This window comes from Armigeres subalbatus, chromosome 3 (assembly GCF_024139115.2).
Source record: "Armigeres subalbatus isolate Guangzhou_Male chromosome 3, GZ_Asu_2, whole genome shotgun sequence".
NCBI lineage: Eukaryota > Metazoa > Arthropoda > Insecta > Diptera > Culicidae > Armigeres > Armigeres subalbatus.
In genome coordinates, this window is record NC_085141.1 from 138,775,375 (window position 1) to 138,797,977 (window position 22,603).

At 41.2% G+C, this 22,603-nt stretch overlaps 1 protein-coding gene across 2 annotated transcripts in view; it reads left to right on the forward strand.

Annotated features, from left to right (window-relative positions):
* LOC134226797 (YEATS domain-containing protein 2-like) overlaps positions 1–22,603 on the forward strand; it is a 50,570-nt gene that overhangs the window by 6,670 nt on the left and 21,297 nt on the right. Inside the window, exons 2-3 of one of the 2 annotated variants that reach the window (XM_062707786.1) lie at positions 4,957–5,072; positions 13,413–13,642. In XM_062707786.1, coding sequence (XP_062563770.1) covers positions 13,570–13,642 — 73 coding nt within the window. In that variant the 5' untranslated portion in view covers positions 4,957–5,072; positions 13,413–13,569. The remainder of the gene's footprint in view (positions 1–4,956; positions 5,073–13,412; positions 13,643–22,603) is intronic. The other variant, XM_062707787.1, reaches the window with a different exon arrangement.

A 22,603-nucleotide genomic window follows, 5' to 3' on the forward strand; every position in this document is an offset into this window, starting at 1 on the left:
CCCACAAGCATGTACTTTGTCTTTGACGCATTCACCACCAGTCCAACTTTTGTTGCTTCACGTTTCAGGCGGGTGTACAGTTCTGCCACCTTTGCAAATGTTCGGCCGACAATGTCCATGTCATCCGCGAAGCAAATAAATTGACTGGATCTGTTGAAATTCGTACCCCGGCTGTCACACCCGGCTCTCCGCATGACACCTTCTAGCGCAATGTTGAACAACAGGCACGAAAGTCCATCACCTTGTCTTAGTCCCCGGCGCGATTCGAACGAACTGGAGTGTTCGCCCGAAATCTTCACACAGTTTTGCACACCATCCACCGTTGCTTTGATCAGTCTGGTAAGCTTCCCAGGGAAGCTGTTCTCGTCCATAATTTTCCATAGCTCTACGCGGTCTATACTGTCGTATGCCGCCTTGAAATCAACGAACAGATGGTGCGTTGGGACCTGGTATTCACGGCATTTTTGAAGGATTTGCCGTACAGTAAAGATTTGGTCCGTTGTCGAGCGGCCGTCAATGAAGCCGGCTTGATAACTTCCCACGAACTCGTTCACTAATGGTGACAGACGACGGAAGATGACCTGGGATATCACTTTGTAGGCGGCATTAAGGATGGTGATCGCTCGAAAGTTCTCACACTCCAGTTTGTCGCCTTTCTTGTAGATGGGGCATATAACCCCTTCCTTCCACTCCTCCGGTAGCTGTTCGGTTTCCCAGATTCTGACTATCAGTTTATGCAGGCAAGTGGCCAGCTTTTCCGGGCCCATCTTGATGAGCTCAGCTCCGATACCATCCTTACCAGTTGCTTTATTGGCCTTTAGCTGTTGAATGGCATCCTTAACTTCCCTCAAGGTGGTGGCTGGTTGGCTTCCATCGTCCGCTGAACTGACGTAGTCATCTCCTCCGCTGCCTTGGCTTTCACTGCCTGTACTCTCAGCGCCATTCAGATGTTCCTCGTAGTGCTGCTTCCACCTTTCGATCACCACACGTTCGTCCGTCAAGATGCTCCCATCCTTATCCCGGCACATTTCGGCTCGCGGCACGAAGCCTTTGCGGGATGCGTTGAGCTTCTGCTAGAACATGCGTGTATCTTGAGAACGGCACAGCTGTTCCATCTTCTCGCACTCCGTTTCTTCCAGGCGGCGTTTCTTCTGCTGAAAAAGGCGGGTCTGCTGTCTCCGCTTCCGTCTATAACGTTCCACGTTCTGCCGGGTACCTTGCTGCAGCGCGACTGCCCGCGCTGCGTCCTCCTCCTCCAGAATCTGTCTGCACTCTTCGTCGAACCAATCGTTCCGTCGACTTCGACCCATATACCCGACGTTGTTCTCCGCTGCGTCGTTAATGGCTGCTTTGACTGTATTCCAGCAGTCCTCAAGAGGGGCCCCATCGAGCTCACCCTCTTCCGGCAACGCTGCCTCGAGATGCTGCGCGTATGCAGTGGCGACATCAGGTTGTTTCAGTCGCTCTAGGTCGTACCGCGGCGGTCGTCGGTACCGAACATTGTTGATGACGGATAGTTTTGGGCGCAGTTTCACCATCACCAGATAGTGGTCAGAGTCGATGTTAGCGCCACGATATGTCCTGACGTCGATAATGTCGGAGAAGTGTCGTCCATCAATCAGAACGTGGTCGATTTGTGATTCTGTCTGCAGTGGTGATCTCCAGGTGTACCGATACGGAAGGCTGTGTTGGAAGTAGGTGCTGCGAATTGCCATATTCTTGGAGGCAGCGAAATCAATTGCGTCTTTGCGTCGCGCCTTTGCATGTCGCCCATAACTATGAAAGCTGTTCCCAGCTCGTGTGTGTTGCCGCAGCTCTGGTAGATGGTATGATTACCTCTAAACGTTCGCACCATTGATCCCTTCCAACAAACCTCCTGCAGCGCTACGATGCCGAATCCACTGTCGTTGAGCACATCGGCGAGTATGCGTGTGCTCCCGATGAACTTGAGAGATTTGCAGTTCCACGAACCGAGTTTCCAATCGCTAGTTCCTTTTCGTCGAAGTGGTCTTCGCCGATGGTTCCGGTCCGTACTCTTTTGTTGATTGTTCGTTGCGTGAGTTTTTTTTTGGCTGGCTTGCAAGGCCTGACACCAAACCCCCTAAATTTCCGGAGGACCATTCCTCCTTACTTCCGGTGGACCATGGTGCACAGTTTCACTTAGAGTCCCTCGCTGGCACTCGGACGATGATCAGTCGCCCCTAACATGGAGAACAGACGCTGTTGTGAGCCGATCCTGGCAAACATCTCTTTCTCTTTCGTTCTTCATAAATTTTGACGTTTACTGGCCTTGTTGTTTTCTATGCAGCGAGAAAAAGACAAAGCAGTCCGTGCAGTGCCCTATAGTTTACGAGCAACCTATAGGGCACTGCACGGAAACATTTCCTTCTCTTTCGTTCCTCATAAATTTTGACGTTTACTGGCCTTGTTGTTTTCTAATTTCTTTGCAGCGAGAAAGAGACAAAGCAGTCCGTGCAGTGCCCTATTCCACTACTGCAAAGTGGGAAAAGACCAACAGGTAATTTTTAAAGAATTTTTGAAATCAATTTTGTTTTGACACGGTGCTTAATGTGTTGTTTTACCCTACATGTCCTGAATTCCCGGTTTTCCCGCTTTTTTTCCCGGTGACTTCAATTTCCGTCTTTTTCCCGCTTTTCCCGGTTCGGTGGCCACCCTTAAAATGAACCTTAATCGTACGACAGTGCAGTGGAAAGGACCAGTGAAACTGATTATCTTGGCTTGACCCTAGACATCAAGCTTATTTTTCAGGCAACTGGTGGAAGAAATAGTGACGAAGTGTAACGTTACGTTAAAGCTATTGTATCCACTGATTAACCGAAGGTCGTCATTTTTCCTGAACAATAAACTTACTTGTCTACAAGCTAATCATCCGTCCTATGATCGCATATGGCGTGCCGGTCTGGGAGAGCTGGTGGATTAATCAGGGTATTTGTATTTTCACTCCGACTTGAACGTATTATACATACATAGCCTAGTATTCTTAACACTCGATCACGCGCTGTTGTTTGGTGCAACACTGTCGAAAAACCGCGTTGGTTGTACACAGCATAAGCGAGGTGGCATTTGTGACGAAAGAAGTGCGCCAAAAGTAAATATTTTTGCCTGGTAGTAGGGTAATTCCCCAAATGTTGAACGGCTGAAATTTTCGCCTATTGTTGAACGCATGCATATTCTTTATGGGTGTTCAACAATAGGCGAAAATTTAGGCGTTCAACATCTGGCGAGTTCCCCTATTTCATTCAGCCAGTCGCATGTAATTCACTGTTTTGTCTTATAGGACAGCATTGCATAGAAGCTGGTGAATGGACTATTCAAAGTTCCGCTGATGATTCCTCGTGTTTATCCTGTTTTGTCTATATTTAGAAACAGTGAAAATACCTATGTTGTTCATTTTCCTTTTTCGAGGCCAGAAAACAAGACATTTCCGGACGTTTGCCCAGCGGAAGCTGAAGCGAAGCCCCTGGAAGAGGAGAGGGCATGATGTCTCCGCTTTCTGACAGTGCATAGTAGTGTGAATAAAGAGAAGATTTTGCTTTCGTGCTCACTAACGTTTAATTATCGCGTGCCTCCTCATAGCGGATGGCTAGGTTGCGTCTCAACATGAACTCACGTTGTTTGCCGGTGGCTACGAAGGCACATTGCACCTGGACTGGATACATTAATATATGTATCGATCAAAAGGTAGTCAATGTAAAAGTATCGGTGATGTCAGAAAGTGTCAGAGGCGTGTGTAAAGATCAGAAGCGTATTCTTGCAATACACTTGGTAACAAAATTGTCGAACGTTTCTAGTTTTCATTCTAGAAAAAAAAAACGCTAATATATAAATCATGCAAATAATATAAAACGATTGGATATATTGAACTAACGTGCTGTTGTTGAACTATTTAATATGCTTCTTATTGCCTCGCCAAGAGCTTGGCGGATTAATTCGTGTTTTTTAATCTAAATCTTTATGAAAAAATATTAATTTTCCCCGGATTACAGTAGGAACCCTATTTTATCAACTATTAATCGTTATGATGACCGCCAACCCTGCCGGGAAGTGCTTAAACGTTCACTGAACTGCCTGTGGCTAGAGCACGGGTTTTCATGATTCAGCTTCATCTAGTTTTTCCCGGCAATTAACTACTACGCACGTTCTACCGTCGTCTGTCCGTTCGTGCACGTATTCGCTATTAGTTGATTGAATTGAATTTGGATCAAGCGTTTGCCGCCGTTTGAAAGACTGTATTACCGCTTCTTAGTGCTACCGAAATCAGGCAATACAATATGTAGCTACCCAGTGTCTCAAGGTTGCCAATGTCGTGGACGGGACTTTGATTCGCGTAGGGAGAAGGTCTATTTGTGCAGCACCTGTTTTTTCGACCTTGACCGTAAAAAGCGGAGATATAGCCATTGTTTCGATTTCCATTTCATAGTTGCCATACATACATACAAACATACGTAAAATCAAATAGATTTCCATTGATCATGGATAAAACGACAGAAAACTGAGTGATTGGTTTGTCAAGAAAATGTTCGAGCCGTTACGTCTGTTTGTTTGTAGCTATTATCTATAAGGTTCGAAATGCTAAAAAAAATAAACGTTTCATTTGAAAACATCCTATAAATAGTAGACGAAGACGAGAATATGACTATTGCCCAATTAGATCTTCTCCCTATATGACGTTTCGACGTTAGTTAATTTGACGCCGAGATTTAGGGTGTGTACGTTGCGTTGGTCATCGTATACGTTCCGTTCTATCGTTCTATCATTAGTGGGTATTTCCCAAAGGATCAACAGCATGGAAAAAAATGAGTAATCGATTGTTTGAGGCCAATAATGGTGCCGATTGTTGTGTAAGGCATTTGTGTTAGTAATTGATTATATGTCGGTGGTAAATTTGTCATTTTTATATTTTAATACTTTTTCTTGTTTCTCTTTTCTCCTCAGATTTGTAAATGTGCTCGAGTATCTATCGACGATAACAAGGCTGTTTACATTTGACGAGTAAGATTAACTTGTTGATCATATAACCATCACTTTCGAAACTACTTCAGTATTAAATGGTGAGTATTTGAATTATGAGGAGGACTTCCGTAAGGACCTGTTCAAATATTACGTAACGCGAAAAACGTTGTTTTTAAGAACCCCCCACCCCCTCGTAACAATCCGTAACAATTTTCAGAACCACCCCCACCCCTATGCGTAACGCGTAACAAACGCTATTTTTGAAAAAAATCTTAATATTGGTAGAATTTGAAGGACGATGCAATAAATTATTGTCTATTGTATATTTCATGCACAATGAAGATTTTTTGAAAAAAAATTAATATTTTTTCTCTATGCAAATAATTTGTTACGCGTAACAATATTTCGAAAAACCCCCACCCCCTATATTTTGCGTAACAAAGCGTAACAAAAATCAAACAACCCCCCACCCCCTATTGCGTTACGTAATATTTGAACAGACCCTAATTTAGCCTTATGATGCACGTTTATAAAACAGATCATGCTGAAGGTATCTGGGTTTGAATCGCTTTCCGGTGTAGGAGCCATTTAGAAACCACGTGATATTTTTTACCCATTTCCCCCATGTGGTTTATCGTGCTCTTTCGATGAACCCCCTCCTGTGATCACGTGTTTTTTTCTTGAAGGAAATAAATCGGTCAAAAGACCAATCAAACATATTTAAACATATGATTACTACACAAAATATTTCTAACATAACACGTTTTGGTAGTTTTTCTTAAAAATAAAATCGTTTTGATGTCTACAAGTTACATCAATAACAATAAGGCAATGCGCACATGAAATACCTTGTACACAAACATGTACATGGATTGTACTCATCCAATAATCAAGAATCATGAGAATGATTATATGTACTCAGCTCACATATTTTTTAATTGAAAACAATGCTGTGACTTCCGGTGATATGCGAGATGTTGTGATTAAATCAATTTTAAATTTGGTTTATTGCCAGTTGTGGTGAATATACGGGATGTTAGTGGTATCCCGGGTAGAAGAAAACAGCTAAATAATATCAAATTTAACTATTAATATATGAATAACTGAATAGCAAAATCTGATATTAGTTTGTTTGATATAGTTGCTAAAATAGCAAAAATAATAACAGACCTTGCACTAGCAAATAACTCATAAATAACTCATTTTGCTATTATAATAAGAAACCAATAGCAAAATATTTGAAGAAAAGAAAATATCAAAATCAGTTATTATTGATATATGTCTGTCATTATTTTTGCTATTTTAGCAACTATATCAAACAAACTAATATCAGATTTTGCTATTCAGTTATTCATATATCAATAGTAAAATTTGATATTATTTTGCTGTTTTCTTCTACCCGGGATGTTGAAGATGCAAATGATAAATGAATAACAAACTTTGCTATGATTGCAAAATGTGTTCTTCATTTGTTGTTGTGCTCTTTCTTACAATAACATATAAATAACTAATTTTACTATTATAACAAAACTTGTTGTTGGGATGTTATTTTATGTTATTTATAAATAACATAAGAATAACTAAATCTGATATCATAGCAAAATTTGTTATTATTATGTTATTTGTTTGTTATTCACCTCTACCCGGGATGGGAGCTTTTACTGTAATTGCTGAAAAAAAAAACAATTGCCAAAAAAACTGAAGAATTAGAAAAAAAAAGGAAATTAAACAAAGTTTTTAGCTTGGTCAATTTTATTTCTATTGATTGGTATTAGCGTTTTGAAATACAATTAATTATTTTCTTCTAGACCTTATACTAGGGGCGAGCAAGATTTTAAGTTGGTGTTTTTAAGAAAATTATTAAGTTCTAAGTTTTCTTATTAAAATGTTTTAAGAAAATACAACTTTATTTTTTTTATATGCCCATGATTCTTTAGTTATCGACTAACTCAGTGTAACTTCTCCCCTAACACATTCATTCATTTATTTAGTCTACATCTAAACAGATAACACTGGATCAACAATTTAATGCCACAATACACGGTTCGAGGCCACATCTCTCCATCCTCGAATGCGCCCACGCTCGCCAAGTCATTTTGCACCTGGTCTGCCCACCTCGCTCGCTGCGCTTCACGCCATCTTTGCAGGGTTGCTGTCCGTCATTCTTGCAACATGTCATTCTGAATATTGGGTTCACCGTAGAGGTGGGCGAGCTCGTGGTTCATTTTTCGCCGCCACAAACCGTCTTTTTGCACACCGCCAAAGATGGTCCTAAGCACCCGTCTCTCGAATACTCCGAGTGCTTGCAAGTCCTCCTCGAGCATTGTCCATGTTTCATGTTCGTAGAGGACAACCGGTCTTATTAGCGTCTTGTACATGACACATTTGGTGTGGTGGGGAATCTTTTTTGACCGCAGTTTCTTCTGGAGCCCATAGTAGGCCCGACTTCCACAGATGATGCGTCTTCGTATTTCACGACTAACATTGTTATCAGCCGTTAGCAAGGATCCAAGGTAGAGGAATTCCTCGACCACCTCAAAGGTAGCCCCGTCTATCGTAACACTGCTTCCTAGGCGTGCTCTGTCGCGCTCGGTTCCGCCCACAAGCATGTACTTTGTCTTTGACGCATTCACCACCAGTCCAACTTTTGTTGCTTCTCGTTTCAGGCGGGTGTACAGCTCTGCCACCTTTGCAAATGTTCGGCCGACAATGTCCATATTAGGTCCATATCATTCGCGAAACAAATAAATTGACTGGATCTGTTGAAAATCGTACCCCGGCTGTTACACCCGGCTCTCCGCATAACACCTTCTAGCGTAATGTTGAACAACAGGCACGAAAGTCCATCACCTTGTCTTAGTCCCCGGCGCGAGTCGAACGAACTGGAGTGTTCGCCCGAAATCTTCACACAGTTTTGCACACCATCCACCGTTGCATTGATCAGTCTGGTCAGCTTCCCAGCTGTTCTCGTCCATAATTTTCCATAGCTCTACGCGGTCTATACTGTCGTATGCTGCCTTGAAATCAACGAACAGATGGTGCGTTGGGACCTGGTATTTACGGCATTTTGAAGGATTTGCCGTACAGTAAAGATCTGGTCCGTTGTCGAGCGGCTGTCAACGAAGCTGGCTTGATAACTTCCCACGAACTCATTCACTAATGGTGACAGACGCTGGAAGATGATCTGGAAAATCGCTTTGTAGGCGGCATTAAGGATGGTGATCGCTCGAAAGTTCTCACACTCCAGCTTGTCGCCTTTCTTGTAGATGGGGCATATAACCCCTTCCTCCCACTCCTCCGGTAGCTGTTTAGTTTCCCAGATTCTGACTATCAGTTTGTGCAGGCAAGTGGTTAGTTTTACCGGGCCCATCTTGATGAGCTCAGCTCCGATACCATCCTTACCAGCTGCTTTATTGGTCTTTAGCTGTTGGATGGCATCCTTAACTTCCCTCAAGGTGGGGGCTGGTTGGCTTCCATCGTCTGCTGAACTGACGTCATCTCCTCTGCCTTGATTTTCACTGCCTGTACGCTCATCGCCATTCAAATGTTCCTCGTAGTGCTGCTTCCACCTTTCAATCACCACACGTTCGTCCGTCAAGATGCTCCCATTCTTATCCCGGCACCTTTCGGCTCGCGGCACGAAGCCTTTGCGGGATGCGTTGAGCTTCTGATAGAACTTGCATGTTTCTTGAGAACGGCACAGCTGTTCCATCTCCTCGCACTCCGCTTCTTCCAGGCGGCGTTTCTTCTCCTGAAAAAGGCGGGTCTGCTGTCTCCGCTTCCGTCTATAACGTTCCACGTTCTGCTGGGTATCTTGCTGCAGCGCGACCGCCCGCGCTGCGTCCTTCTCCTCCAGAATCTGCCCAAGTAACACGGTTTGTTGTATGAGTGTAAAAAATGCATCTTTCGAACAAATAGTATGTTACGTTTTGGTATGAAAAACTGCTTTGATTACTTTCACACGACCCAAACAGCGCAAAAATTATCGATATTTTCAACATCTTTCAGTTGCAACCTTGTTTTTGATTGCACATTCACAAGACTAAACTTAAGTACTAAGGATGTTTTCAGTAACCGACTTTCAACATGGTTCTGTCAAATTGAATACCAAAACAAAAATGCTGACAACATGTTCAAAGAAATACATTTTATACAAAAAACGAATGAAAACAAGCATGCATGAAATGATGAACACCATTTTAACAATATTAATAAACATATAATACAAACTGAATAAATAAATCAAATTTGTTTCGAAGTCTCGGTCGAAACATTATATGCGGCTCATGTTTTATTGGCTAAATTTTCATTTTACTTCTACTGAATTCATGCGCCATTGATTGAAGAAAAATATAACTATGCCAAAGCATAGTTTTGAAATTGATATGTAAACAAATTCTCGAATCTGCAAAAGAAAAACAATATGGCGAGTTGTCGATAAACAACAGGGTCGATGAAGAACGTTCATAGCATTGATCTTAAAAGATGTTGAAATTACGTTAAACTTCTATCATTGCGGTATATATTCTGACGAAACAAATGTCAAAAAATGAACATGTTATGATATTGTTCGTAAAATCTTCCTGTAGACATGTTTTATGTTGTGAGAATGTAAAACGAAACATCTCAAAAAACCAAACAAATGTCGAAAATTGACATGTTATCAGCAAGTTGTGAGAATGTAGTATGAAACTTCTTCTCTGATCAAATTGCTGTATGTTCTGCAAAAACCTTATCATAGCTTTTCTTGAACATAACATGTTTTGTATTTCATTTTCCCGACCTTTATTCAACATCATTATTAGATCTTAGTTAATAATGATGTTTTCGGTGTTACTTGGGTGTCTGCACTCTTCGTCGAACCAATCGTTCCGTCGACTTCGTCCCATATACCCGACGTTGTTCTCCGCTGCGTCGTTAATGGCTGCAGTGGTGATCTCCATGTGTACCGATACGAGAGGCTATGATGGAAGTAGGTGCTGCGTATGGTATTCTTGGAAGCGGCGAAATCAATTAGTAGTAGGCCGTTTTCGTTCGTCAACCGATGAGCGCTGAACTTCCCAATGGTCGGTCTAAACTCCTCCTATTGGCCAACTTGAGCGTTCAAATCTCCTATGATAATTTTGACGTCGTGGCTTGGGCAGCTGTCGTACTCACGTTGCAGCTGCGCGTAGAATGCGTCCTTCTCATCATCAGTGCTTCCGGAGTGTGGGCTATAGATGTTGATTATGCTGAAGTTGAAGAACCGGCCTTTGATCCTCAACCTGCACATTCTCTTATTGATCGGCCACCACCCGATCACGTACCTTTGCGTATCGCCCATCACTATGAAAGCTGTTCCCAGAACGTGTGCGTTGCCGCAGCTCTGGTAGATGGTATATGGTAGATGGTAGATGGATTACCTCTAAAAATTCGCACCATTGATCCCTTCCAACAAACCTCCTGCAGCGCTACGATGCCGAATCCCCGGTCCTTGAGCACATCGGCGAGTATGCGTGTGCTCCCGATGAAGTTGAGAGATTTGCAGTTCCACTAACAGAGTTTTCAATCGCTAGACCCTTTTCGTCTCGGTGGTCTTTGCCGGTGGTTCCGGTCCGTACTCTCTTGTTGATTGTTCGTTGCGTATGTTTTTTAAAGGCTGGCTTGCAGGGTCTGACACCAAACCCCCTAAATTTCCGGATGACCATTCCTTCTTATTCCTGGTGGACCGTGGTGCACAGTTTCACTTAGAGTCCCTCGCTGGCACTCGGACTGTTGTGAGCCGATCCTGACATGGAGAACAGACGCTCAGTAAACTTTGCACATCCGGAGAGGAACAAACCCCACCTTTCCTTGTCAGCATACGACCATAGTTCTCACCGGGGTTGGTTACCCGATCTTCCCTAAGGTTGCTCGTATTCCGGCCAGCATCACGAGGATGTAGGGATAGGAGTTGCTGGGTAAGAGGCTAAGGACCGCGAGATGGGGTCTATTTTATTCCTTCAAGTACGCGAAGTACCAATAGTACGCTTTACCCAGCGTTTGCCGTGCCTCCCTTAACACATATTCTCTGTCCTAAGGAAACAAACAATTCAGTATAACTTCCTTCCGAACTTCCGAGGAGGAAGGGTCCATGGAAAAGGGGAAAGTTGGGTATTTTTAGGGAAAAAACAAACATTTCGTTATAACCCCTTTTACTGTTTTCCACTTAAATTTAGACACATATTTTCTATCCTAAGCAGACGATTATAAATGGAGTGGAGCGCTAACTGCGAAGAAGGAAAGGTGTAGGAGGTGTAGAGTGCAAAATTATGCATAAGAATGGCAGACATAATGTATCTTTAGGAATAATTTGAATTCACATTCTTTAGTTATGAGTTGGGATTGAATTAAAAATAAGAACCCAGATTAATCCACCTAGTGGTGACGCTGCACTTCTCGTTCATTATAAAATATATCGAGAAAAATTCATTTGGGAGGTCTAAACAGCACAAATTGGAATAATTATTCTTCTTCTTCTTCCAAAAATCATTCCAGGGGCAGTCTAAATTTGGACATGTTAAAAATCGGGTCATCACCGTATCTTGTACATATTTGTTTATGGAATGATTCTATGACAATTATATTGCAAAATATTTAAATAACATTTTTTAAGTAAAATTATTAATCAGAATCCTTTCTTTTTTGATACATTAGAAGTCAAAAACAGTGATAAATTTTAATTATTTATTGTTTCGAAATCTAAACAAAATCCGCAGTACTTTCAAAGTATTGAAAATGCATTTTACACCATTTTGAGAGCCTATTAAGACTACAAGCTTTATTACTTGATAAGGAGTATCTTGATGTCAAAGCTCGCACATTTTACTGTAGTTGATTATTATGTCAAGTTATAAAGCAAGTCCATGCTGAGGGTGGCTGGGTTCGATTCCCGATGCCGGTCTAGGCAATTTTCGGATTGAAAATTGTCTCGACTTCCCTTGGCATAAAAATATCATCGTGTTAGCCTCATGATATACGAATGCAAAAATGGTAACCTGGCTTAGAAACCTCGCAGTTAATAACTGTGGAAGTGCTTAATGAACACTAAGCTGCGAGGCGGCTCTGTCCCAGTGTGGGGATGTAATGTCAATAAGAATAAGAAAAAGATAAAGCTCGTAAAGTGAACAGATTATAAACATCAATAATACTTTCATCACATTTCAAAAAACCAAACATTCTTGGTATGTAAAAGATATTGTGGCAAACTATATCCTATTCAAATTTTCATTTGGGTTTTCTTTACCATCATCGAATAATAGTAAAAGTGTAAAAAATTCTATCACTTGATAAGTTTCCCTTAAAACTAAAAAATAGCTCAAAACCCTATTCACGGTTGCATACGAGGAGCTATTAGTAGATAGAAGTGGGTTAAGTCGGAAACTAATCGGGTGACGAGACATTTGGACTGCTCTCGTTGAAGAAGAACCCGTCATCGTCTACAACTCACTCTCTAGTTTGTTTAAAAAAATCTGTTTTGTGTCATATTTTCCTACAACCGGTTTAAAAATTCTGTCATCCGAGCCACCGGATTTTTTCTAATTTGCAGTGGCTGATTATAATTGGAAAAAACAATTAGTAGGTTAAATAAACAGAGACCCACATTATTAATATCAATCAAGTTACTGTGGAAATTATATTTCACGATTATATTTCAACAAGAGTTATGAATAATATTACTTGAAAAATCAAAAATAAATAAACGCAATTGGTAAAGGCTCAACAATTTCGATGGACATTGAAGTTGCTATGCCACTCCTTTATGGAACATTCCTATGCTAAGGGAGCGTGACTAGAGAAAATCTTCAATCTATATTTGTCAAAAACACTTGATAATCTATTGAGATTTTACTAGTTGCGATTTCACGAATAAGTTCAGTATCCAGCTTTTTATGGGCACTAATGGCCGTCTCAGTTGAGCTCAGTCAAAAAGCGTAATAATCTCAAAGTTCTCTGTTTGGAATTCAAATGATGATAATCGATTGGCGAGCCTCTAATTCTTTCTAGCAGTGACGAGCTTTCAGTTTCGCAAAAATCGTCCATTTCTGACCACTCATGCCCTTTTTTTCGTATGTGACTCTTCCTCGTGCCACATATTTTATGTATGCTTCCTTGAGCATATGTACTATGCTGACTACAGTAATCTCCATGACATTTCTCTTGTCGATAATAATACGAATAACGTAAACCATTTTGTCATTTTATTGAAAACACATGCTCCATTGCACCCCCATAGGTCAGTAACGCCGGTTAACGAGCATATAACTATGCATGTATTCTCAATGTGACTGCGGTACATGCTTGAAGTCATTTATCACCCGTGCCCAAAAGTGTATGTCGCTTCATTCCGAGTATCGCCCCGAGACAGCCTATAATGATACCGACCGACTGACGTCTTATCTTATTGTTTCCCCCGACAGCAGACTCTTCAGAGTTGCTCTACTAGTCTTCATCGGGATCGCGCGCGCGAAACAGTATGTAAGTGAGCACGGTAAGAAATTCAAACCCGATACCGAAAAGTGAAATAAAACGCACACGGCCGCGTCAGCAACTCTCAAGGAAGCGTTGTGTAGCAATATGCCGAACATCATTCAAGATCGTCCTATCGGTAAACATAAGAGGCTGGCGAAGAAGTTCACCCGGTTGCAAGGTATTTATTGTGCTGTGTGGAAGAAATAATGTGTATATACGACTTAGCCAGCAGGAATCGTAGATCTGTTTCATCCATTTCTGTAACCGTAGCGTGCTTGCCATTTAGACTGCTCACGACTGCTTGTCTACCAATCATTCTAGTCGATACAACTGAATCATGAAAGCAGCCTTTATTGCGATGCTCGTAGTGAAACGAATCCGAGGAATGCACTAATTTTACTAATTCATGTCGCGTGACGACGATGGTGGAATAACCGGGGCAGACGCCCCGACAAGCAATAACTCCCCATAACAGCTTGTTGGCAACATACATCATCGCTTAGTCCCTCGCAGATAACAGCATGTTAACCGTTCCGTATCTTATCAGTAAATAGCAATCGTCAGTGTCGTACAATGAGCGTCAGAGCTCTGAATTCGCGCAGAGTGACGTAAAGTCGCTCTCAAACAATAAACAAAACCAATGAGAAGACCACCTAAAGCGGGACGCTCCGCAGAGTCAGAGATTCCCAATCGTAGTGCATTAGATTTTTTGTTCATTAAGATAATCCTTGCGTGCATTTGCATTTTAGAAAACTACTTCGCTTCTAATGGGAAAATGCTTGAAGTATTAAAAGTCGAAGTACAGATCGTGTCACGTTTTTTAGATAAACAGTTTTTAGCTCATGAAAATTTAGTGTCCCAGTGGGGACTGGATTCTATAGTGACAGTCCATGAACATAATTAGACTTCATCGATGTTGCATCATATTGATGCTTTGCAAAGGTAAACAATTAACATAATAATGTAACGGGGATTTGAAGTTTTGTTATAAGCTGTGGCACGTTAAAGGGGGTAGCCTTTTTTTTCTTCTTTTTTCTTCCTAAGCAATGGAGGGGGAATCTGCTCAACAGACATCCTGGGTTGACCAGGAAGTGCGGGGTTAGGGACTACAGGACTACATCCCCGACCCGCTAAACCGTTTCCATTGCCGCCAAGCCCATAGTCCCTTCGGTGCAACCAGAAAGTAATGCTTCAAAGGGGGGCCAGTGCACAACGCACCCTCGAGGTTAGCTGCGTGTCCTTGCAGCACCGAACATCGTAACTCGCTTTTTTAGAAGAACACCATGGTATCGTGTCAGCACGTTGCCGGCTTTCCAGGTGGCCTTACCACGCCCTATGTCCTCGGAAGGTGGGAAGGGTCGACTTCGCGCCTGCTTCCCTCTGCACGACTGGTATCAAGAATGATGAAGCCGCGTGCACCCCAAATTGACCTTTCTGCGATAGGGCCTATTCGCCAGCACACAGAGGGGCTTGCCGGCGCGGTGCCTACGCCTGCCCCAGCCTTGACGAGGACCCCTTTCCGTCCTCGGGCTCGGAACCCGCCCGGTTGACCGACGCCGCGAAAGCGACGATACCATGTTGTTCTTCGCGCGGCCACTTGTACGATAAAAGGATCGAGTTCGACCACAGAGCATGACCACCGGTATGACCCATGAAGCCGACTCCGATCCCTTGGACCACCTCTTATTTGCGCCTGAACTAGCCATCCTTGAGTCCACGCGCCACCTTCTGTGTAGTTCCGAGACGATTTGGGCGATAGCCGATAAAACGGCGTTCCAGCCAACTTCATCTTCACACATCCTCCGAACTAAGTTGTCCGTGGTAATGGCCAGACCACATGTGACAAGCACGTGATCACGCATTCCGCGAAAACGTTGCGTTGCGTTGCGTTGCGTTGCGTGGTAACGGAGTATTTCGTAGATTGCATACTGATAGCTGTCATGTATATTCTGTAACTTTCTTACCCCAATTGCTTATGGATTACTATTTGGGATATAATAGCAACCCAATTGGAGGTCCAAAATGATAAAGCATGAAAGCTACCATTGCCGGCCACGCCCATCTTCTCCGTTACTAGGGAAAGGAAGGAAATGATGATATGACATCTACTTAACGAGAGGCCAGCGACTCACCGACGCCCTCATAGATGTCAAGGAGTTGGATGGTTGGTAGGGAATATAGTTTAGGAATATCATCATAAGCAAATGATATTAGTTTGTACAGACGTTGGGAGTGACAATGCTAAGAAATTTACGTCACTCCGTTCTCCATAGTGTTGCTTCTTCTTGGGGTGGGACAAGGTATTAGACTTGCCCTGGCTAATTAGCCTAGGTTTAAGCGCCAATACTCGCTCTCTGAAACGAGAAAGAAAAGAAAATAATTGCCCATTACATGTCAATAGTCACTTTTCTTATTGGTTACAGAAGAAACTTCGACAAAGATAAAAATCATAATTTTTGTCAACAAATAAATAATAAAGAGTGATTTTTACACATTTTCTTGAAAAACGTTTTTGAAATAATGTGTAAAAATCACTCGGTAATTTGACGTACGAGCGGTTTGCCCATTAATGAGTAAACGGTGTTTACTCTTTAATGAGTTGAACTATTTAAGTTCATAATAGGTACTATTTTACCCATCAAATAGTACTTTGGTGGCACAGTGTGGAACAACTAAAGTATTTTGGCTTCTGACATTTTGATGGCAAAGCACGGAAAATAGTAGTCATGCTAATAAGGGTATGCGATAACACACTTTTTCCTAACGAAACGAAACGAAACGAAATTCAAAATGTCTATGTAGATTCGAAGCGAAACGAAACGAAATATAGATTTACTTTCGAGTCTTCGAAACGATACGAAATCAGGGTCCATTTAATTCGAAATTTTTCGAAACGAAACGAAATTTTATTATTTTTCCGAGGAATTTTTATTAAATTGGTTATATATTATGTACGGAATTTCGATTTCACTTTTAAAAGTCAAAAAACTGTTTTGCGATAAATAGAGTTATAATAAAAGAAGAAGTAGTTTGTGATAAATCGCTTCGTTCCCGTTTATATACCATTGGCAATACGGCAACACCCCAGCATTTGTGCCGCTTTCAAAGCAATACATCGTGGAGTGTGTGCTCCCGAATCTGATCAATCAGTTCAATTTTATATTAGTAAGTATATAAAAATATAGGAATTGTTTGGTTTTTCGTTTCAAATTTCGTTAAAAACCTAATTTCACCTGAATTTTCTTATTTTTTTTGGGATTTTTATCATAGGTCAACTCATAATTTCATTGACGCTAAAGGTCGTAATCGAGTAAAAACCAACAGTGTCGATAAATAACTGGGTGTAATCTACTCTGGATAAAAAAAGTTATTCACTTGCTTCGGAGTTTCCAATTCATGATCAATAATGATGCCGGTCATGTGCTTACAGTCAATCCTTAGGACCTCCTTAACTCTTAAGCGGTACTTCCCATATCCTTAAACCTGGTTTGAGGACGAAGTGGAGACGAAGAAATCGGTTATTAATAAGAGGCGCTGAAAAATGACTTCAAAAGGGCCCTTGGAATCCACGACACGACTTTGCATCTTTGACAACGTTATACTGATCTGATTCATATCTGGTTACATTTACACAAATAGGATAGAATAGTTTAAGATACTTTTCGTTTTCTGTTAGATATTTCTACCAAAATACTGAAGAAGTTTTATAGAAGAAAACTAAATACGTATTTGACGGGGTTATGTAGTAAGCATCTCAAATAGCTATGCGAGCAAAGGAGTAGGATTGCCAATCCGGAGATGGCGAGCTCGATTCTCGGTCTGGTCAAAGATGTTTTCGGGTTGGAAACTTTCTCGACACCCTGGACATAGTGTATCCATTTTCTTGCCACACAAGATACATACTCATGCAATGGCGGACATAGAAAAGTTTTCAATTAATAACTGAGGAAGTGCTAATTAGAGGTGTGCGCCGCCGCCGCCGACAGTTTTTGGCACGCTGCTGGACTATGATTTTCCACGCCGACTGAAATTCGAAGAAATCCGATAGAGATCCCTAACTCATCACGTTGAAACTCCACTGAAATTTTCTTGAAAATACCAATGATTTCCTTGAAAATACTTTAGAAGAACTTCGAGTGCAAATTCTGAAGGATTACTTGTTTTTTTTTAACTTTTTTCTCCATGTTTTAAGATTTCCATTGAAATCCAAAAAAATTCTCGTTGAAATAGAGTAAGAGAAGAAGGGTTGTTGACAGAAAGACATTTGGCCAAAAGCCAAATCTTGTTTGGCCCAATGTGGCATTTGACCGAACAAACCATTTAGCTAAAACTAGGGTGGTCTAACCGGTAGTACCGAAACCGGTAATACCGGTATTACCGGTCAATTTTGGATACCGAAAATACCGGTTTTAGAGATCGAAAATACCGGTATTTTCGGTATTTCAAAATTTGCTGTCAGAATAAAAAATCTCGAATAGTTTTCACCTACATATATCAGCTAAAGTGCCTAATCACATATCTGTCTTATATAAATAGGAAATCCAGCATAGGCGGTTACTAGCAGTAAAGATTCATCGTGTAAAAAATACAACAATTGAATGCGCGCATGAATGAATCTTTGCACAAGCAAGCATCAATTACGACGTTCACCTACAGCAAAAATCGATCATCATAGTCATTAATCATACGTGTTGCTTCATTCTCTTAGCCATCTGTTAAACTGCCAATTGCTTTTTTCTTCAATGAACATTGTTGACATTGTCGAGAAATTGCTCGTAATATATGAAATTGTAAAAAAGGTACGTGCCATAGTTTTTTTTTAATCTTTATTGAAGTGAGATCCATAGTAGTTCTTCTTCGGAGATCACCTGTGAAAAACGATTTGCTGCAAAAATATGTCCGTTCTGATTTCGAAAAATTATTTGAATTAGTGGCTGTTCCTAAAGCACGCAGGAGTATCATGCTATTTATGCTCAAACGGATCTATGAGTTGAAGCTTTAATTCGAATTAAACTTCATTGATGATTTTAAGGCGATATGGCGAAATAATTTAAGCCCTCGAACCTGTTTAGGCTGCTGTGGAACTACTCTGTCGTGAGTTCTGCACGATCTTTCCGCTTTTTTAAATAATTCTGCCATAAAGCAATTGATCAGAAACGATTTTCTTCAAGACATCCATAGCTACCTTGACGAAGCAAGCGGACGAAATCTTGAAGCGTCGATCAGCAAGCGTAATCCAGATGCGATCATTGAAACTGAGACAACGACCAATCCTGACGATTGGTACGAAGAAGATGCCTCTGAAGGGATTGAGGGTACGTACTTGAACTCGATACTGATTTTCGACGGCCTTGTAACCATTCGTCCAATTTCGGTTGAACCAGAGAGGGGATACTTAGTAGTTGGGAACATTGCTAACAACATCCAATGCGGACTGGGAAATAAGTCGCTCAGTATGTTAAGTCTACTTAAGTTTCGCTTTGCGTAGCTCAACAAACAATGATTTCTCGCTTAACTTTTCAAAAGGACCTATGTAACATTTTTCTCATGAATTAATTTCAATACTGCAATCAATAGCTTTCATGATGTTATGTTGATTGCGCTATTCAAATTAATTCATGAAAAAAATGTTACATAGGTCCTTTTGAAAAGTTTGTCAACAAGTATTGTTTTTCATCCAGAAGTCCACATCAAAAGTTTTTCATTCAATACCTGAAATTTTCGCAAAAACCGGTATTTTACCGGTATTACTGGTATTGACTCCACCAAGTACCGAATACCGGTATTTGGCAAAAATGGCCAATACCGACCACCCTAGCTAAAACCCATTTAGCCTAAACTTATTTCGCCGAAATTGTCGTTTGATCGAAAGGTACATACTGTCGACAATGTCATTCAGCCGAACAGTTCCTTTGGCTAAAAGAATCCGTATACCGAATAGCTCAGTTGACAGAAAAAGTTATTTGATAGAAAGAACAATTTGGCCAAAATGAACATCTTGCCTAAAGTGTCGGAGTGTTTTGCAGAAAGGTCAATTCGGCTAAATGATTTATTCGAAAAAAACGTCATTTTCGGCCAAACAATTATTTCGACCAAATGGCAGTTTCAGTCTACAGGGTTGCTAGGTCAAACAACTTTGTTGGCCAAATTACATTCTCGGTCAAACCATTTTCGACCCAACAACCGTTTCGGACAAACGTTTACATAATTCCAAATAAATAAATACAAATAATTCCGCCAAATGGCTCGGCTCGGCTTACAGTGTTAGTTGGCCAAGCGACATTCGAACAAATGGTTTTTCGCCGAATGACTTTCGACCAAACGACAGAAAGGGCCGTTTGGCCAAAAGGTGTTTGGCCAAATAAATCATTAGACTCGTCTGGCCGAAAATGTCATTGACCGAAAATATCGTTTAGTCATTTGGCCGAAAAAGTCATTTGGCAAAATAGGTCATTTGACCGAAAATACCGTTTGCCGAAAAGGTCCTTTGGCCGAAAAAGCCATTTGGCCATTTAGGCCATTTAGTCGTATGATCCATTCGTCCAAATGGCCCTTTCTGTCAAACGACCAAACGGCTTTTTCGGCCTGTTGACTCATTCGGCCAAACGACAATTTCAGCCAACAACCAGTTAGAGATAACGTTTTTTTTTGGCCGATTGTCGCTTCGGCCAAATGAAATTTTTGGTCGAACCGCTCGCCATGTATGACCGTTTCGAACGAAATGTCTTCCCGTCGAATGATTTTCGGCCAAAGGACCCTTTTGTATTTTCTGAAGAATTTTCGAAGAATTTCCTATGAGCAAAACAAAGAATATCCCGTAGAAATTCAAAGAATAAAAAAATTCCGAAAAACAAAAGAGCTTTTCGTAAAATAATAATAATTGAATGTTTAAGTTCTAAAAAGGTTCAGTGGAAAATATATATCACGCGGAAGAATACTGTACGATTGAAACAACTGTTCCTTTGTTGCTTCGAACAACGAGGACATTGTTGATTCAATCCTGCATCGTATGACTTAAACAATAAATATTTCGTTCTTATGACTTATGATATACGGTAGATGACTCTCTCTCGCCATAAATATAACTCGCTTGTAGTCACTTTTTCCTCTTCTGTTGATAAAAAACGACAGGAAAACCGTCTTCCAACAGAGGTCGTACAGACTGAACACTTAGACAACGGACACATAACACTTAATGGACCAGTAGAGAATTTTTCGACCACGAAAAGTTTCCTTTTTACCGAGGCGGGAATCGAACCCACACTCCATAGAACATGTGTCTAGACGACTGACGTCGCTAACCGCACGGCCACGAAGCCCACAAAATGTGATGTCATCATATTTTCGATAAAGTAGTTTCGCAGAAGTTTCGTAAGTAAAAACAACCATGAATATTGTTGTTCTGATGTATTATTTGCAGGGTTCGTACTTTTCGTTTCGGCGAGTCAAAAACAAGCGATTTTTGGGTCGAAGGAGAATCTTTTTTGGTTGGCAGTCTGTGGCAAGAAACATTTCACTTGTTCTTTTTTCTTTAAAACTGGCTTGAAAAATAAACGAAAATGTGCCTACTTGATGACATTTTTTTATCATTTCATCATTCTTACGTCTCATTCGTTTTTCACGATAATTTTCAGTGTGCGGTTATGCAAAAAATTAAAGCCGCAATGGGATTAGAACCTAGAACACCAACAAAAATAGCACTGGGTTGCGCTTACTTTAGCCATACCTCCACGACTGCTTGTTGGGATAGGTATTTATTCCATAAAGGCTACCCTTGTCTGCAATGGTGAAGGCACGAAAAAGATAAAAGAAGTGAGAATACAAGCAAATCAACTTTTCGCGTATCGAACAGTGAGGGACAAACAGTTCTATCAGGCCTTTTTTGCTTTCCCGCAGAATGATTCAGCGGTGAAAATCTGCGTAAGTGAGCATCATCTGCTCGTGAGAATGAGTGAACATTACGATCCCTGATTATTTGACAGTGATAGCTGGGAAGCATGGTTGAAACAAATGTATTCGAGAGTTGAATCAACTAGACTGTATCTAGTCTGTTAGTATAATTCAAGAAAAAAACCAGTGAACTATCGCGTATGGACCGTATTTTTGATTCAATCCTATTTGTGGTTGTATCAACAATAAATATTTTTATTGTTGCAGAATCCATATGGTTGATTCTAACACATTTTTCTCCGTGTAGCAATTGAAAAAAAATGCAAATTCTATTAAATTTCCTATGCAGTATCCGAACATTTTTCCGCGAAATATCTGATGAATTTTTAGTGAAAACTCCGGATGATTGTAATAAAAAATTGCCACGCCGATTCACGCTGCCGCCGCCGTCGGCTAAAAGGCTTCCGGTGTGACGCCGAAAACGCTGCCGCCGCCGGCCAAAATTCTGACAAACGCCGCCGCCAACGGTATTTTAACCGGCGCTTACACTGCTAATAGAATAGATACTAAGCAGATCACGTTCCAGTTGGAATCTAGGACCATTGAAGAAAAAGAAGTAAGCGTTAACCCGTTTCGGCCCGGGTTACGATTTCAAATTGTAAAATCCACCGTTCTCTTGTTTTTCGACCGATTTGCATGAAATTTGGAGGAAAGATGCATTAAACCCTAGATTTTTGTGTAGGTGTATTGATTTGGTGATTGGGTCCTTGGGTACGGTTTTATCGAGGGGGTCCCCTGGGTCAAATGGGGTCAAAAATATGTCAACTTCCTTTTAATAGTAGATAACTAGTAGTAAATGCTCTCAATAATGATGCAATCGTTTTTATTCATCATTTTGCAATAGTGGGAATAGAAACTGCACGTTTGGACCTCAAAAATCCGGTTACAGATGTTCCGGAAACCTGGTTCCCCCAGGGAAGTGGTCACTTTTTGAGATGTTCTGAATCCCAGCTTGCGACACATCAATCTTCATGATTTTGCAACACAAATATAATAGAAGACATTCGCAGAGCATCTGAGCACATAAGCCACTTCCGGAGGTTCCCTGGGAACCTGGTGCCCTCAGGGAAGTGGTCACTTTGTAAGTGGTTCTGAAACCCAGCTTTCGACACATCGAACTCCATGGTTTTGCAACGCAAGTACAATAGAAGACATTTGCAGAACATCAGATCACGTTGGCCACTTCCGG